The 18,281-nt window shown below is 38.8% G+C and overlaps 1 protein-coding gene across 1 annotated transcript in view; it reads left to right on the top strand.

Moving 5' to 3' along the window:
* The window catches only part of RALGPS1 (Ral GEF with PH domain and SH3 binding motif 1), a 624,901-nt gene extending 607,779 nt beyond the window's left edge, over positions 1–17,122 (top strand). The window contains exons 18-19 of the mRNA XM_069082706.1: positions 353–444; positions 4,836–17,122. Of these exons, the coding sequence (XP_068938807.1) occupies positions 353–444; positions 4,836–4,865 (122 nt within the window). The 3' untranslated portion in view covers positions 4,866–17,122. The remainder of the gene's footprint in view (positions 1–352; positions 445–4,835) is intronic.
* Positions 17,123–18,281: the final 1,159 nt, after the last annotated feature.

Genomic DNA, 18,281 nt, shown 5'->3' with positions numbered 1-18,281 from the left:
TGATACCCTGCTTTCTCTAGGAAGGCTTTCTTGATCCCTCTATTGAATATCTCCACTTTCTCCTGTCTATAGCTGGTACATGGTTATTTGCATGTTAGTTCCTCCACTGAACCAGGAGTTTCTTGAGAGCTGGGGCTGTCTTTTGCCTTTCTTTGTATCAAGGATACAAGCACTTAGTAGGGTCTGGCACATAGTAGGTGCTTAATAAATATTTATTGACTGGCTGAGTCACTTCCTTTTTCTATCTAATCACTTAGGTTATCTAGCTCCATCTGTCACTTTATGTTAATTTTAACTTTAAGACCTTTATGTTTAACCCTTTTCTAACCTGACAACTTCTTTAATGTGGTAGGCAATGTTTACAAGTTTCAGACTGGCTCCAGATTGCACGCAATACTGTGGCACAAGCACTTGGATGATGCATGTAAAAGCAACAGGCCTCAGGTAAGGTCAGCAGGATTTTCATTGGTGCATCATTGACTTCAGTAGGGTCCTAGACGAGGACAACCTTTGGGAGTCAGTCATTACCAAGACCCTCTGTGTTCCCAGAGCATGCTAGCTGTGATACTATTAGAGCTCTCCCCTCAATGTGGAACTGGAAGGTACCTTAGAACAAAGAATTTTAAAGCAGGAGAGACCTTTAGAACATAGGCTGTTTAGAACATTAGAACACAGAAAAAAAATAAAGAAGGGAACCACTGAATATAGAATTCTATAGTTGGAGGTGACTTTAGGATATTGGAACATAGAACATAGTGAATGAATTTTCAAGATTATCTATCTAATCCAACCCCATTATTTTACAGAAGAAGAAATTGTAGCCCAGACATATAAAGTGACTTACTCTTGATCACAGAGGTAGTAAGGAGGAGGAAGCTGGGATTTATACCTAGCTTCAGAGTTCTTTCCAGGTCATAGTTCTTGACTGTTTCCATGTGACACTTTCCAGAACTAAGCTAAAATCCAGACTAGCGAGTCCTAGATTTGGAGTCTACACACCTGGATTTGAATCCAAACTCTGCTATTTGCTACTTGAACAAGACCAGAAGAGTTTACTTCCTAAGCCTTTGGTCCTCTTTACCTTCTTTAAAATGAGGTGTTTGGACTAGTTAATATCTAAAGGCCCTGACAGCTATAAATCCTCTAATACAATTTCTCTTTCCAGAAGGAAAGGCCTTTGATGGGAAGTGGCTGACCGAAGGTTAAAATCAGAATCCTATCTTAACCCCACTAAGTTTTCTCAATGTCTTTGTCATTTTGTGATTAGATAGGTAGATGATTAGCAGGTAGGCGGGTGTGCTAGCAGTACAGGGATGAAACTATAGCCTCCTTTATCCCAAACATTCATACATTTAAATAAATGTTGATGGTATTTGTATCTAAGCCTTTCAAAGAATCTGTATCAGAGGTTTTTAACCTTTCTGTGACATAGAGTCCCTTTGACAGTCTGGGGAAGTCTATGGGCCCCTTCTCAGAATAATTTTTTTTCAAAAAAATTATTAATCGAAGGAAATACTAAATTCTAGTTTGAAGAAGAATAGTAAAATTAGTAAAAAAATTAGTCATTTTTTCCCATACAAGTTCTAAGAACCTATGAAATCTTACAATGATTTCAGGTGGGGATTGAAAAAGGAAGTGTGAACCTCAAGTTAAGAACTCAGATTAAGGCCAAACCTATGCCTAAGCAAAATAGAAAAGAACTGGTTGTTGTAGTGGGGGAAGGGAGAATAGTCTTTCTAATTATTTGCAGAGATGTTCACCTACATGCTCAGTCTCATTGTCTATGAACTTTGAAATGTTTTCTATCCAGCTTCACAGATAATGTAGAAAATAAAAGTTGAAAAATTATTCAGAAGTGAGGTAGCCCCAGCAGAAGACTTAAAAAACCCAAAGGAGGTTTTTTTTAATCTTGTTTTGAATGATCTCCAGAAATGAAGTTTCCATCCTACCTTTTCACATTTGAGAAATTCATCAAATAAACAGTGCTCACTCTACCATTGCTACTAGTTTCTTTGTCTTGATGGCTTCTGAGATCACTTCCAAGTCTGAGAGTCTGTGATCAAAATCTTGTACATACCAGGTCAGGTGAGGTTTCCTCTGACTCTATTACTAGCATCATCCACTTGTCGATCTTTAAGATTGCCAGTATTGAGAGGACAAAATGGAATGTTGGAGAGAATACTGTACTTGGAGTCAGGAAGACCTGAGTTTGAATTCTGCTTCAAGCCCTTACTAGATGTGTGACCCTAGGCAAGTCATTTAATTTTTATTTCCTTTACCTGTACAATGGGAGATGATAATTGCACCTACTTCACCAGACAATTGTGATTTGGAACATTTTTTTTTTCATTTTGGTTACTTCAATTAACAGCTATTTGTTCATATTCTTCAACCATTTATCAATTGAGTAATGGCTCTTAGTCTTAAAAATTTGAATCAATTCCTTATATATTTTGGAAATGAGACTTCTATGGGAGAAATTTCCTACAAAGAGTTTTCTCTCCCAGTTAACTGCTTCCTTTCTAATCTTAGTTGTATTGGGTTTGTTTGTGCAAAAAGTTTTTAATTTTATGAAATTAAAATTGTCCTTTTTATCTTCTGTGATCCTTTCTATTTCTTGAACTCACTGTCTTCCATGTTTCTTATTATTTATGCTCTTAACAATCATCCACCCCTGTTGGTCAAATCATTCCCAGAATAACTCTCTGTGTCATACAATCCAACTTCTGGATTCTTCTATAAAATTCCTTGCTTTTGGCAGGAGATTATGGATAGTATTGATTGTCTTTTCCATCTAAACTCTTCCCTGTTCCAAATTCCCCTATTACTACTTTAGGCACCACCATTTTCCTAGTCACTCAGGCTTGAAACGTTGGTATTGTCTTCTGTTCCTCTCTTACACTCACCCCACATATCCAGTTATTGTCAAGTCTTATTATTTCTACTTCTCATATGTATTTGTACATATATACATATACACACATGTATGTGTGTGTATGTGTAACTGTCCCCCATACCTGGAATGCTGTCTCTACTGACCTCTCCTTTCAGTTCCAACTAAAATTGCATTTTCTATAGGAAGCTTTCCTCAATCACTCTTAATTCCAGTATCCTCTCTCTGCTAATTATCTCCTATTTATCCTGTATATTGCTTGGTATGCATTTGTTTGCATATTAATCTCTCCCATTAGATTATAAACTCTTTGAGGGCAGGGACTGGCTTCCTCCCCCCCTTTTTTTGTTTCTGCAGCATATAGCACAGTGTCTGGCTCTCAGTAGGCACTTCACAAATTGTGTGTGTACACACACACACGTAAATGTGGTTATATACACATGTATATATATATATGTATACTATGTAAGTATATATTTATATAAAAATATAAATATACACATCTATATTATGTGTGCATATTTTTACTTATATCTATGTCTATCTACGTGTGTGTGTATATATATATACATATACACACACACACACACACACACACACACACACATATATATATATATATATATACACACACACGTATCCCTTTCTCTTCACTCACTCAGCTGCCACCCCTGTGCCTCTCATCACCTCACAGCTGGACCATTAAAACAGCCTCTCGATTTCCCTGCCTGCAGTCTCTCCCCACTCCAGTCCATCTACATAGCTGCCCATCCAAGTGATTTTCTGTGATCCAGCAATACTGGTTTCCTTGCTATTCTTTGACCATAGCACTCCTCTTCCTGACTCTGAGCCTTTTACTTGGCTGCATCCCCCCTGCTTGGTATGTTCTTCTTCCTCTTCTCCTCTTCCTGGCTTCCCTGACTCCCTTCAAGACTCAGCTGAAATCCAACCTTTTAAAAGAAACCTTCCCCTCCCCCCCCTTAGAGCCTTCTCTCTGAGATTATCTCTATATAACAGATTTCTGTACAACTTCTATATACATTTATTTGCATGATTTCTCCCTTATTGAAATATGAGCTTCTTGAAGACACACACCATGCTTTTACTTTTCTTTGTCATTTAATACATGCTTATATACTGACTAACGAGTAAAAGTCTCCCATCACTATTATTTCATACTCCCATGCCGGGTTCATGATGTTAGCAGAATAACTTATCCGTATCCTTCTTCTGTAGAGATGGTATGTAGTATACTCTCTTGACAATATCACTTCTTTTTTTCCCTTGTGAAAGATCTTTACCCAAAGATCATCCATCCTACTTCCTTCCTTAAGTTTCTAGATTTCCTCACATGGCTATATCTTATTCATATAGAATGCTATTCTGCTTTCACGTATTCTATTTGGAGCACTGCCATTTGGAAGAAAGACTTTTTTGTTTGACCTTGGAGGGCAGAAAAATAAACAGTGGTTCCAAGTTTTCAAGTTTCAGAAAGACAGATTTTGTCTTGAAATGAAAAAAAAACTTCCCTAACAATCAGTATTTTCCAAAAGGAAAATGTACTGTCTCTGTAAGAGTCCTTAATTTAATTTAATTTTTTTGATCAGGAATCCCTTGACAACCTGGTAAAGCCTTTTACAACACTATTTTAAATGAATAAAATAAAATACACCAGATTATTTAAAAGCTATCATATTGATATACATTTATCAGTTTTTAGAGTTTATGGCCCTGCAGTTAAGCTTCACTGTGAGATAGTGGTTCTCTCTCATTCGAAGGTGGGGAGCTAAAAATGGACAACCCCTTCACTTCTGGGATAGAATTAAAGGGGATTCCAGCTCAGACCAAAGGCCTCCTGAGACTCGTTCTAGCTCTGAGATCTTAAGAAACCTCATAATCCTTTCTTCAAAGACTTCTATAATGATGTACTTTTTTTTTTCAGGTACCTACTAACCTTATGTCATTCGAATAAGCAGCTGCACAATGCTTGGTGTGACACAAAAGTGCCAAACTGCAGGATGGAGGAAACCTACACACACACACACACAGTTAGAGAAGATCATTCTTTGGGCACCAGCTGCCTGATAGTATCATACCACACTCAGCTGTGCAACTTCAAAGTGATTCTGATGAGCGCATGAGTGTCCCATGCAGTGACTTCCTCATTCCTACTAGCTCTAAGAAACCATTGAACTCTGCTGCAGGACCCACAGATCCTGGGCTAACTTGTGGCCACCAATAACCCTGGACAATTGCTGGACCATAGACCAGGCATCCCATCCTTTGCCTGTCCTTTTATAAACAGTCCTTTTTATGGCGAAGCTGCTTTCTGTGACTGAAGAACATTTAGCCCATGTTGGGTTTTCAATTCTTTCTAATGCACAAAGACAACAGGCAGTCGTTCACTTGCTGCAAAGTGTCCATTAGAGTAGACGTCATGGAACAACATTTTTATAACCTAAGTGCACTGAGTTGCTTAGCAATGTGGCTGCCTCTGATTTTGTATAACAACACACACACACACACACACACACACACACACACTACCCAGACATTTCCACCGTGTGTGAGCTATTTGGGAAACATGTATTTTGGCACCAGATTTGCAACCTAACTCACTTCATTTGGTTGGAAGGAGCTGCTTTTTAGACTTACATTACAGCACTGTCCAGGTAAGGTAAGAGTTAACCACTGGAGGTCTCTAAGCTGTTGCACTGTACAGAGAGGATTCTTATTCAAGTATTGAGTTAGACAAGATGCCCCTGAGATCTGTTCCAACTCTGAGGTTCTGCAATTCTTTGATCATCAAGGTTTTAATTCATTTTGGTTTAATGTTCCCCTTGGGTTCTCTAACTATACACAATTAATGCCTTAAATCGCATATTGTTTTCTTTGACTATGGGTGCTATTCCTCTGCAAAGCCTGCTCCCTGGGGCATCTCAAACTCCCTCTGACTTGGTGTCCGTGGAGCCTTATTATCGTCAGGTCTTCCAAGTCAGGGCCCAGCCCCAGAAAATGAGCTGTTTTTGACCCATTCCCTTTCCTGTGCAGGGTCTGGGGACACTTTGGGGTTCACCTTTACTTTGCCCTTTGTGCTAAAAAAGGAGTTTAAAAAGCTATTCTCCAACTGTCCCAGTTGGCTGAGGCTTTGGAGAAATGAGAGGCAGCTACAGAGAGGCTGAGAAAGGAGAGTCAAAGGAGTAGCCCTTGGGGTGACAACAGTGGTGGGCCTTTTTCCCAGCAGGGCCACCTTGGCCCCTGTTGGGCTAAACATCTTGCTCACCCATCTGCACTGCCATAGTTGATGTGTTTGGGGTTTTGATTAGTCAGGTCAGCTGAATGACACTGAGACCTGCCTGGGATCTCCCGGAATCCTGCCTGCCAAGTATTCCAAAGCAGCCCTGGCAAATTCACAGACCCACATTCTGAGGACCCATGAGGCAGTGAGCCCTGAGGAAAGGCAACAGGGGCCCAGAAGCCTCCACTAGGTCACGGGATGATAAACCAAGCCCTCTGTTAGGGGAACTATTCCCATCACAGGACAGATTTTTTTTTCCTATGATATGTCTCCTGGTCTAATTTTTTTTTTCATTCATTGAATACATACTGAACTTATTGAATGAGAGGCCCTTTGTCAAACTCTAGGGACATACAAAGAAGAATGAGCTAGGATGTTTTCCTGTCCACCAGGAACATGCAGTCTTGTAGGTGTATTGAAAAATGCTTTAATTTGATAGATTTTTTTAAATTTAAAATCTAAATTGTTTATTTTGTCTCCATGGTGAGTTTTTGAAAGGTTAATTTTCTAAATTTCTGTGTCAGTCTTGTTAATGACACCCTTAAATGGCTTTTAAAAATGTAATGAAATCCCTGCAACTTGTATAAGGGGTAAAGTTGAATAGGTTTGAAATACAAGGTTTTCAATTCATGAGGTGCACACAGAGGAGTGGCCAGGTTGAAGAAGGGGATGAAGACCATGGCGAACCAGGCCTGGTTGATGGACTTTGGGGTCTTTCTGAGGGACTATCTGAAGAAGAGAAGAACATAGCATATGCACATGTGGACTGTCCTATGGATGAGAAAAATGACTGATTTTTTCCTCAGGTCAAGAAAACAGAGCTGAAAGAAATGGATGTGTCAGAAAGACAGAAAAACTTCTTAACAATGAGAGTTTTCCAGAAGTGGAATAGGTTGCCTCAGAAGGCCGTGAATTCCAGACCACTGAAGGTCTTTACACAGAGGGAGGATGCTCCCTTCAAAGGATGTTGTCCATGGGATTCTTGCTTCAGGTTTAGCCTGTGCCATGTAACCTCTGAATTACCTTCTAGCTGTGAGATTTCCATGATTCTCTATCCAGCCTAAGTACAGAGAGGCTCATGCCTAGAAGGTGGGACACCAACTAATTAATGTATGGGGCTGCACATTTGTAAAATTATCTTTATTATGTGATAATAATATAAAACACTTTGCAAACTTAAAGCCCTATATAAATGCTAGCTATTATTATAATTATTAAGAAATGAAGAGCTGACATCCATATCAGCAAAGGAAAAGTACACATTAATGAAATATTATCCATTGAAATATTGAACACTTCAAGGATCCATTTTTTGTCTTGTGTTGTCTATGCCTAGCACATAGTGCCTGGCACATAGAAGGCATGTACAAAGGGAAGGGTATATAAGCACTTATTAAGGACCTAATATGTGCTAAGCCTGGCACAAAACTCTCAATCTTATTTGATAAATGTTTATTGAATTGAATCTGTGACCTCATTAGTGCAGATCTCCTCTCTCTAATGGTACAGATTGCAATCCAGCTGTGCCTTCTCATATAAACTCTCTGAGGTCAGGGACCACTTTGTTTTTGTTTTTTAACCCCTCAGCAACTGGGAGAGCACTTGGTACACTTAGGGAATAAGGAAAGGACCAGGGCCTAGGATAAGAAATTCCTTATGAGAAAATGCCTTCTGCCAGTACGCATTACCAGAGCACTGAGTAGTGACTTGCCCGGGGTCACACAAACACTGATCTTCCTCACTCAAAGATAAGCTTTCAGTCCATTAATTCACCATACCAAAAGAGGCAAAAGACAGTCCCTGCTCTCAAGAAGCTTACAATCTAATGGGGAAGACAAAGAGCAAGCAAATATATACAAACAGGCTATATACAGGATAAATAGGAAATAATTAACAGAGGAAAGGCACTAAAATTAAAAGGGGTAGGGAAAGGCTTTCTGCAGAAAGTGAGATTTTATGAGGGACCTGAAGAAAAACAGTAGGCAATTATGAAGAGGGAGACCATTCCAGGCAGATAAAATGCCCAGAACTGGTAGATGGAGGGCCTTAGTAGGCACTTAACAAATGTGAATTGATTAATCCTGAGTGATTTCTATTCAAAAAATCTTCTTTGAAAGCTCTAAATGCCTTCCTCTAGGTCTCACTACCTAACCAGTCCACCTCCTTTTCTGACCCTATTTTTCCTGGATGATATCTACAAAAATGCTCTTGTACAAAAATCATCATTTAAACTCAACATGCATCTTTCCATTGTGGGGGGTTCGTTGGATTGATTCTTCAGAAATTATAGTATTCTTTGATTCCCTACCATGTAGTTTCACCAGAAGAATATTAGTATTATAACAATAAGGTTTTGTATCAAAGAGCCTCCATTGAAAACATGGTAGAATTTCCAAATCCAACCCAGCCTTCTTTCTTCTTCCCTTGCAATTTTAGACCCAGTTCGACATCCATGTGTAGTACTCATCTGAGCTGTATGGTACTAATGGACTAACACAAGGAACTGTTCATCAATGCCAAGTCAGAATTTGGATAATGGGCATTCTTTATCCATTTGTTGATACTTTTTGTGTAGACAATTAAACTTATCTATTTTGAGTGGTCTTAAGTATCACTGAAGAAGTTGTGTGGAAACTGATAGAATCAGCACAATGTTATCTGCAAACGGGAGCCTTTGGGGGATACCTCAAGATCTATAGGGAATCCCTCATTGGAAGAACCTTTGGTGAGCACACATCTCCCTGTTTTCTGCCTTTTTTAATACTGGCAGTTGGAGAATCCTTGAACAAAATTAGATCTGTGTATGAATCCATTAATGAATTTTGTGTGATTTTTAACATATCCATTGGAGAAACCTTTTGGGAAAAGAGCTCTTAAGGTTATTTTACTCTACCAAATCAAATCATTTTTATATCATCAATAAACAGTATGATCCTGCATTCTCTATACTTTTTATTCAATTATGTGGCTGTGAAGATGAAATCTGCTATAGAAAATCATTTGAGAAAATCTGTCTGTTCCCTTCTCATATTCCCAACAAAGAGAATTTTTATACAAGTATAGGTCAATCTCATGTAGTGAAAACTTAGTATATGGATAAAAAGCTTTTCACAGCTAAATTGTCTTTTTTGGCAACAATGCTGTCCATAATTTTTCCCAATCATTTGACATCTTCCCCTTTTCAATTATTTTTAAAATCAGTCACTCAGTGCTTTCAAAATCATGTTGCTTCCAGCATGGATTTCTTTTATGTGTGGTTATTGTCCTATAATTATTTGTCCCATCTTTATCTTCTTTAGGGCCATCCTACTTCTTATATAGCATATCAGGGATTAAAAGAATAGAGTCAAAATCTAATGCTCCAAAGTCATCAATTATGTTTTTAAAATAGTTTGTTGTAGAAATGCTAACAGATCTGTTGTAGTTTTTGTCAGTTTTCTTCCTTGTAGCTTCATCTTTAAACACTCTTCATATATTCTAGTTTAGTTCAACTTACTTCAATTCAATAAACATTTACTAAAAACTATGTGCAAGACAGTGTGCTAGGCATTAGGAATACAAAACCAAAAATAAAATGTCCCCACTGCTCAGAAACTCACATTATACCAGGTCTCATGGCCAACTTTTCAGACATGTTTTCCCCTTCTAGTTCTTTTTATTGTTTTTGTAAGGAGGTGCTACTTGTGTTCTTCCACTCTCCTCCTCCATGGGATTTCATAAATGAGTTTATATTCTATACTACTGTTGCCTTTAAATGCAGTGTCTCTCTACTTTGTGATGAGATCTTGTATTTACTGACTAATGTGTTTTTGGACTCTACCTCCTCATTGTGAAAATTGTTTAACATGAGCATAAGCAAATTTTTTTTTCACAGAAAATGGTAAAAGTCAATAGAAATGTCTTTTCCTTTATCTATTTCCCCTTCTTTAGTCTCAGTAGTTTGTTTGAATAGGTCAGGCTAAAGCTGAGGTATTTGCACAGAGTATCTCTTTCTCACTTTTATCTTTTTTTCTAATTTGGTATTGATGATCTAATTGCACATAGAAAACTGATTCAAATAACAATGTCACAGGTAACCACTTGTTTCTGCCCATTAAGATATAGTCTTAAATATAGATATTCATTTTTGTAATGTTTGTTGCTTACCATATCTAATGCCTTCTGAGTCTTAAGGAAAATATTCATGTCACACAGTTATGAGTATAGTCTACATGCATTTAGCTTCATTCATTTAATAACCTGAACCATATTGCCCATCATATGTTTACTGACCTCCACAATGACCACTTGAAGTCACCAAGTACCAGTATTAGCTTGATTTGAATGGTTTTGCTACATTCCTCATAGAACTTCTACACAACTTTATCCTTTGCATCAGGTAATGCTGATAACCTGCAGTTCTCTTCATGGTGGTCTTTTTGCCTCTGCTCATCACAAGCCCTTCAAAATGAGATAACCAAGGGTCTGCAGAAATGACACTGCTTATGAGGAAACCAATTCTAACTCCTTTATTTTCCCATTCAAGGGGAACCTGTGAACCATCACCGTGTCAAGTAGTCAAATTCATTTGTCTTCTGATTTTATTTATAGTAAAAGTATAAATATTGATATTGTTCAATAGCTAGCATTTATGTAGCACTCTACAATTTGCAAATGACTTTATATTTGTTATCTCCAATAGTGTGTCTGACTTAAAGATCTTACACTCAGAACACCAGTACTTAAATTTATTTTTCAAAATGGTCTGCCACCTGTCATTTTTATCACCTCCTGCCCCTTTTCCCACTATTCTGCCTCCATCATTACAGAAATGAACGAGGGTCACATAGACCCATTGTATTGTTCTTAGTTTCATGGGTTGCTGTAACTAAAGAATTCATCACCTGGTGACCAACAAGCTATTGGCAAGCCTCTTAGCTAGACTTTCCCTTGAATGCAGGCATAGTCTATTCTTTGAAAGTCACACTTCAGCGTTTCATCATAGTGTGCAGATTCTTAGAGACCTAACAAGAATTTATAAGCTCTGCTTGAATCAGAAAGGGGCTAGAAGTTATGCAGATGGGTAGAGGAGAAGAGACTTCTGAACTTACTGAGTCATACCCCACATATTTTCAATTTTCTCAATCTGTTTACAGTGTTCTGGGCAGGTTACTTTTTTTCCCCTTAAAACAATGTATATAAATGAATTGGTGATAAAGTTATAAAAATTCCAAAAGGAATCAGTCAATCAATAAACATTTATTAAATGTCACTATTCACTTCACAGTGTGCTAGGCACTAGAGCCACAAAGACAAAAATCAATTAGTACTTAAGGAGTTTATATTCTATTGAGAAGACAACCTGTACATATATATATATATATATTTATACACACACATATATGTACAAAATACATACAAAACAAAGCATTCATATATGTGTACATACCAAATAAATATATCATACTTAGATCCAATTGAGATGGTTTTTATAAAAGAATTTAATTTTGCTTATTGAAATTCTCGTCCTGAGATCCTAGCATGGGCTGGCATGTAGGAGATAATCATTACATACTTGCTAATCAATCATTACTAAATTCCATTTCTAAATGTGTTCTTGACAAAGTAATGGAATCTCAAAATTAGAAGGAATTCAGAGGTATCTGGTGCCAAGTGACACCTGATGAGAAATCCCCCTGACAGCAGCCCCTAGAGGTAGCTATTTGAACCCACTAGTGATGGGGCTCACTGCCACCAGGAGCATTCAGCCCACTGTTGACCAGTTCTTTTTGTTAAGAAGTTTTCCCTTGAATTGCTCAGTTCCTTTTGCTGAGCTGAAATCTGCCTCTCTGTTCTTTCTGCTCATTGCTCCGACGTCCCCCCTGTGGAGCCAAGCAGAACCAGTCTAATTCTACTCTTCAGCCACAGAAGAAATGTGATGGAGTGGAACGAGCATCAGATCTGGGGCTAGAGACTCTGGGTCCAAGTGCTGGGCCTTCAGTTCATTGTCTGTGCGGGACCCAAGGCCGCAGTTGTTTCAGCCATAAGAGAAAGGGATTGATTCAGTGATGCATAAGGTCCCTTCCAACTCTAAATTTATGATCCCATGAAAATACTTTTAAATGTGTGATGGCAGTGAGTATGTTCCCCCAAGCCTTCTCTTCTCCAGGCCAGCTCCTTTAGCCAGTCTTTGAATGGCCTAGAATCTCTAGCTCCCTCACTTACCAGGTACTGGGGAGGGCATTCAAATGTACCCATTAAGAGATAGCAGTCTCCCTGGGGAGTAAGCCGTACCTACATGAAAAACCAACCATCAGTGGATTTGTTATTTGGTTGTTTTCAGTCGTGTCTGACTCCTTGTGACCCCATTTGAGGTTTTCTCGGCAAAGACACTAGAGTGGTTTGCCACTAGATCGTTTTACAGATGAGGAAACTGAGGCAAACAGGGTTAAGTGACTTGCCCAGAGTCACACAGCTAATAAGAATCTGAGACTGGAATCAAACTCAGGCGTTCCTAACTCCAGGCCCCATACTCTGTCCATGGTGTCACCTAGCTGCCTCAATTGACAAATATCTGACTGATGGATACCCAAGGACAGTAATCATATATCTTGAGAGGCAGCATGGTGCAGAGGATAGAGCACTCAGCTTGGAGTCAGGGAGGTCTAGCTTTAGCTAGCTAGCTAACTAGCTACGTGACCTTGGACAAGTCACTTAACTTCTCCATGACTCAGTTTCATAATCTGTAAAATAGATGGGTTGGACTTGATGGCCTCTAAGGTCCCTTCCAGCTCTTAAAAAAGAAAAACTAACTCAATCTATATCCTCCTTAGTAGTTTTGATGCGTTTGTGAGAGGAAATCTTGTTACTTTCTCATAAAATCCCATGGCTTCCTTTCTACTGATCTCAAAAGATAGTACAGCCAAAGCTCAGAAATCCAGACTACACTCTTCCCAAAGTAATCAAAGTTCCCATGAATACTGGGAGTCGTGCCAAAAGTTGCCTTTGCTAAGCAAAGCTTTTCTTAATTTATGAGGAAGATTACAGGAGTAAAGCCTGAACTATTTGAAGGAATAAAACCATCGTCTGCATCCCCAGGCATTTTAGAAGTTACGATTTGCATACCGGTAATTGACATGCTATTTACAAATCTTTCTTATCAATCCTCTATGGTCCTCTCTCTACTTGTTAACAGTTTTTTTGGGGGGGCGGGGGGGGGTTTCCTCCTTTGCATTGCTATATGAATTGGAAAGTTTATAAAACTCCACCTTTTCTCTAAAGCAAGGAAATATGGGATACTCTCAGTTTCCACTGCTCTGCATCCAAATAGAAAAGCAGCTAAAATACAGTGTTGAGAACATTGGATTGGGAGTCTGGAGACCTGGATTGTGGTTCCAACTCAAGTACTAAATCAGTGTTACCTTGGACAAGTTACATGACCCCTCTGGGTTGCAGTTTCTTCATCTATAAAATGAGCAGTTTGGATCAAATGATCTTTAAAATACTTTCCTATCTTAACAATCTGTGTGCCAACCATCTTCGTTCTAAGGTCTTTCTATGTTCTACTCTACCATTTTGTGTTCTAAGATTCCTTCCACTCAAAGATTCCATGAAACCCAAAAGCTTAATATAAAGATGACCTTTCAGAAAGAGCAAGATTTTGAACGAATTCACTGGAAAAGGAGGGGCAGCACCCTTAGACTAGGAGTCAGAAGGCCTGAGTTCTAGTCTTGACCAGATACTTACTAGATATATGACTATAAGCAAGCTAGTTTCCCCTCTCTGCCTCACCTGCCTTGTCTCCCACACACAGCAGCTGTGATGAACAAGTGAAATAATGGATATGGAAATACTTTGTAACTGGGAAACCTTTCTATAAATGTTTGTTAATATTGTCATGGAGAAAGAAGAAGCCAGACTCTGCCTACCTCACAGGGCTATTGTGAGTAAAGAAAGCATTTTGTAAAATTTTACAAGTGCTCTATAGTTGTGAGCTAGAGTTTGCTAGTGTTGTTATCATTATGATGTTCCATTCCATTCTCAATTCCATTCTCAACAGTAACAGAGGAGGACTGTTGAAATGGTCTCTGCTCTGTTATGAGTCCTAATGATTTCCTTGGGAGAGAGTGCAGGGTAGTGGGTAGACAGCCAGCCTTGGAGTCAAGAAGGCTCAGGTTCAAGTACTGCCCCTTACACATATAATCTTTGTGACCACGGGCAAGTCATGTGACTTCCCAGTGTCCCAGGAAACTAAGATTATAAATTACAGACAAGTTGCTGATCTGCATTTGTGGAGGTAGTTTCCATACCAGGATTTCCCCCACATTGATGAAATCACTGGTCTGGGTCAAAAATAAAAATGATTTTTCTTAGGCAAATATAATTAGATGGACTAAATGACCTCTAAGGTCCCTTTCAACTGTAACATTCTATGTTCTAACATTCTATGTTCTAAGAACCCTTCCAGCTTGAACACTCTATGTTTTAATAGTCTATATTCTAAAGTCCTTTCCAACTTGAAGATTCTGTTAAGTCCTTAACTGCAGTATTATCCATTTACTTTCCCCTGAGCATTAGGGGAGGCAAATCAGAGTGTGCTGGATGGATTGAAGAAAACAAGTCTGGAAATGTACTATTGGTCATGGACAATCCACCAATGAGATAATCAGAACTTGACTGTATGTAAAAGGATACTGAAAGTAACATGCTGTGGAACGTTTCTATATTTTAACACATCTCTGGTTTGTCAATGCTTATAAAATCTTGAAGCTAACATTCCTGCCATGTAGAAACACATGTATATTCTTCCGAATACATTCTGTAGATGCCACAAGCATAAAACCTAGAATGAGAAATTGTTGCATGATTTTATGTCTGAAAAGCAAGCCTGAGCCCTCTATGGGGAAGAGATTCCATAATTTGAGATTGGTCATCCTGAGTCTGACTGGGCTGTGGGCCCCATTCGGACTCTGAAGGACTCCAGGTCCTTAGTTGTCGATCTCACCATCTAAGCTCTCCTGTGGCAACAGAAGCTGATGCTGATGACAGGACTTCCACAATGTGGGTTGCCAGACTGCAGGACCATAGGATCCACAATCCATGATGACATTTTGTTTGGGAAATGGTCTTTTTATGCTTCCAGAAATCCATTATTTCCCAAATTATATTTGTATAGCTACTTTCATAGTAGGACCACAAATCATTCTCTCATCTCCCTTCCACTTCCCTGAGGCTCCCTTCCATTTCCAAAAAGTCTCACAGTCATAAGGGTCTATAATGGTACCATTTTACAGATGGGTTAAAAAAATGGACATGAAAAGGTAACATGATTTACAGAAGCCCACTAAAAGTAGATTCCAAATTCCTGAAGCCCTGTTACCAGCAGGTGACAATAAAAAAACAACAAAAAAACATTCTTTTGGACCTATAAAATCTTGTAGCAACTCCTAAGCTTCCAAATATAGTGATTCCCTTTGAAATAATGATTGTTTCAAAAGCATTGTAATGATTTTTATATAGAACGTTAGACTGAGAGTAAGACCTGGGTTTCAGTTCTGACTCTACCATTAAATTCTTATGGAGCCTTGGACAAGTCATTTCAGCCCTCTGGGTCTCTTTTTCCTCATCTGTAAAGTGTGGCAGTTTGGCTAGATAATCTCCAATATCCCTTCCACATCCCATTGTCCTGATACTATGCTATTCTATGAATTCTATGAATTGTCATGGCTATGTTTATCTGCCATGACAAAATACATGTGTCCCTCCTACCAACAATGTTAGAAATTCTGTGCACGTCCTCACAAGAGAAATGAGCATCCTTGTAGATGCATAGAATGTCCAAACTTGAAGGAAACCTTCCCAGAGATCCTCTAGTTCATCTAATACACTCCTATTTACAGATGAGGAAACTGAGACTTAGAGAGGTGACAGAGCTTACCCAAAGTGAGCGATGTGGGAAGTAAGAGAGTCGTGATATGAACCCAGTTCTCCCAATTCCAATTTTTGTAACCTATGCCAGTCCACACCCATCAAACAATGATGTATTGGTACCTTAGTGATTTGAATCAGACAGGGTCTTAAATAATTGTTTCTTCACCTTAGCTAAGATTAGATTGGGAAATAGTGCATTGGAGTTCTCTGCAGCAGTGAAATCTGTTACCCTGTACACCAGCCAAGACTAGCAGCATCGATGATACAAAGGAAATCCAAAACCAAGCAGGATGGGAACATCATTAGTACTTATCTCATCGTTTCTAAAAGAATCCCATACTGTTAAGTACAAGTCAAGTGCGAGGGAGTATGGTAGCAGCGGCTGCTTTCTTCAGTGTCAAGCATCTGGCACTTCTGCTGTGAATTCACAGCCTCTATGCAAATGATATTGCATATCAGGCCTATGGATAAAATAAAAGTGTTTCCCAACTAAGCAAGGAGTATGACCATAATGTATTCTAGGTCAATTTTATGAAGGCCCACCTGGTTATCCATTCTCAGAATGACTTTTTCAAATGTTTTATGACTGTGCCAGAGAAGAAATGGTTATGTGTGTATTCATGTTGCATAATCTCCTATGAATTTAGTGCCAAAATGCATGGTTTTCCACTTAGCATACAAGCATCATGTAGATGGTATTTTTCATGTTCCTACCTACTCCTCATAGTAAGTTGTAAATTAGTTTCTATATTTTAATTGGTTTCTTGTGAAAATGGTTGCACTGTTTGGGATTGTCTTTTCCAGCAGACCACTGCATGCCATTGGTGGAATGCCTTTCTACAACCCTTGTGAACTGTCTTACCCATAATAACCTCTGAACTTTAACCCTGTGTGGGAGGCATCTTTTGGTTTTGGTGAAGTATTTTGTTACCTCAGTCTTGTATTCAAGTTGCTGTATTTTTTCAGCTTGTTACATTGATAATGATTGTTCCACTAATTAAATACTTTAATGTAAAAAAAAAGCCTTTGTCTTGGAATTTGATACGTTTTCTCCTGAAAGTTACTGAATTTATTAGTATTTCCCTCCACTTTCCTATGATACCTCCACATGGCATAACCCTACACTCATTCATTCATTGATAGTGTGGTTATGTGTGTAGACTGGGGTGATGCAAAGGGGAGGGAGGGTAAGCATTCATATGACACATACTGTATGCCATTGCGCTGTTAATTGCTTTATAAATATTATCTAATTTGATCCTCACAACAATCCTGTAAGATAGGTGCTGTTATTATCCTCATTGTAAAGTTAAGGAAACTGAGACAAGGTTAAGGGACTTGATCAGAGTCACACAGTACCAAGTGTCTGATTTCAGATCTTCCCAACTCTAAGCCCAATGCTCTGTCCATGGAGCCACCTGGCTGCCTCTAGCTGAGAAAATGAGGAAGGTCCAGTTCCTGCCCCTTGGAAGCTTCTAGGTTGGTAGAAACAGTAGAAGGAGGACACGAATAACTACAGCAGCATAAGATGGGGTGAATGCCATCAGAGCACCATACAAGGATGACTGGGAAGGACCTGGGGGTGTTTAACTGAAGAAGTAAAGATTAAAGAAAGATTTGGTCACTGACTTCAAGTATTCATAGGGTTGTCATGGAAAGAGGAAGTCTGTTCTGCTTAGCCCCAGGGGGCAGAAAAAGGGGCACTCTGGTACAACTAGAGCCAGCCCCAGCTGCTGATTGTTAAATTTGCAGTTTGAGCATTTACATTTCAGAAATCAGCAAGCTACAAAGCAAGGCTTCATTTATTGTTTTGTCGATTGTCAAAACTTAAGAAAGTGCTAGAGAAATGTGAAGAATGAAGATTAAACTTCAAAGTGTGTCCTGATACAGTACTTTTTTTTTCCTGAAGAGCCAGTTGTTAAATATTTACTAGGATAAGTGGAAAATGCAGAGATTGAGATTTGGGCTAATTATCAGGATCAAAGATGTCCAAAAGTAGAATGAACTTTCTCATGAGGTAGTATGTTCCACATCATAGGGTACTACTGTCAATAATAGTTGAATGAGCATCCATTGGGAGAGTGTAGAAAAGATCCCTGCTGAGTTATGGGGAAGCTTAAATAGCCTCGAGTCCTTTTCAATATTAAGATTTTGTGATTGAGAAAAGAAAAAATTATTTAT

The sequence above is a fragment of the Petaurus breviceps genome, unplaced genomic scaffold (assembly GCF_028583685.1).
Source record: "Petaurus breviceps papuanus isolate PSGF00001 unplaced genomic scaffold, PetGlider_PUasm1.0 171, whole genome shotgun sequence".
In the NCBI taxonomy this organism is placed as follows: domain Eukaryota; kingdom Metazoa; phylum Chordata; class Mammalia; order Diprotodontia; family Petauridae; genus Petaurus; species Petaurus breviceps.
This window is presented reverse-complemented; position numbering and strand designations above follow the sequence as displayed.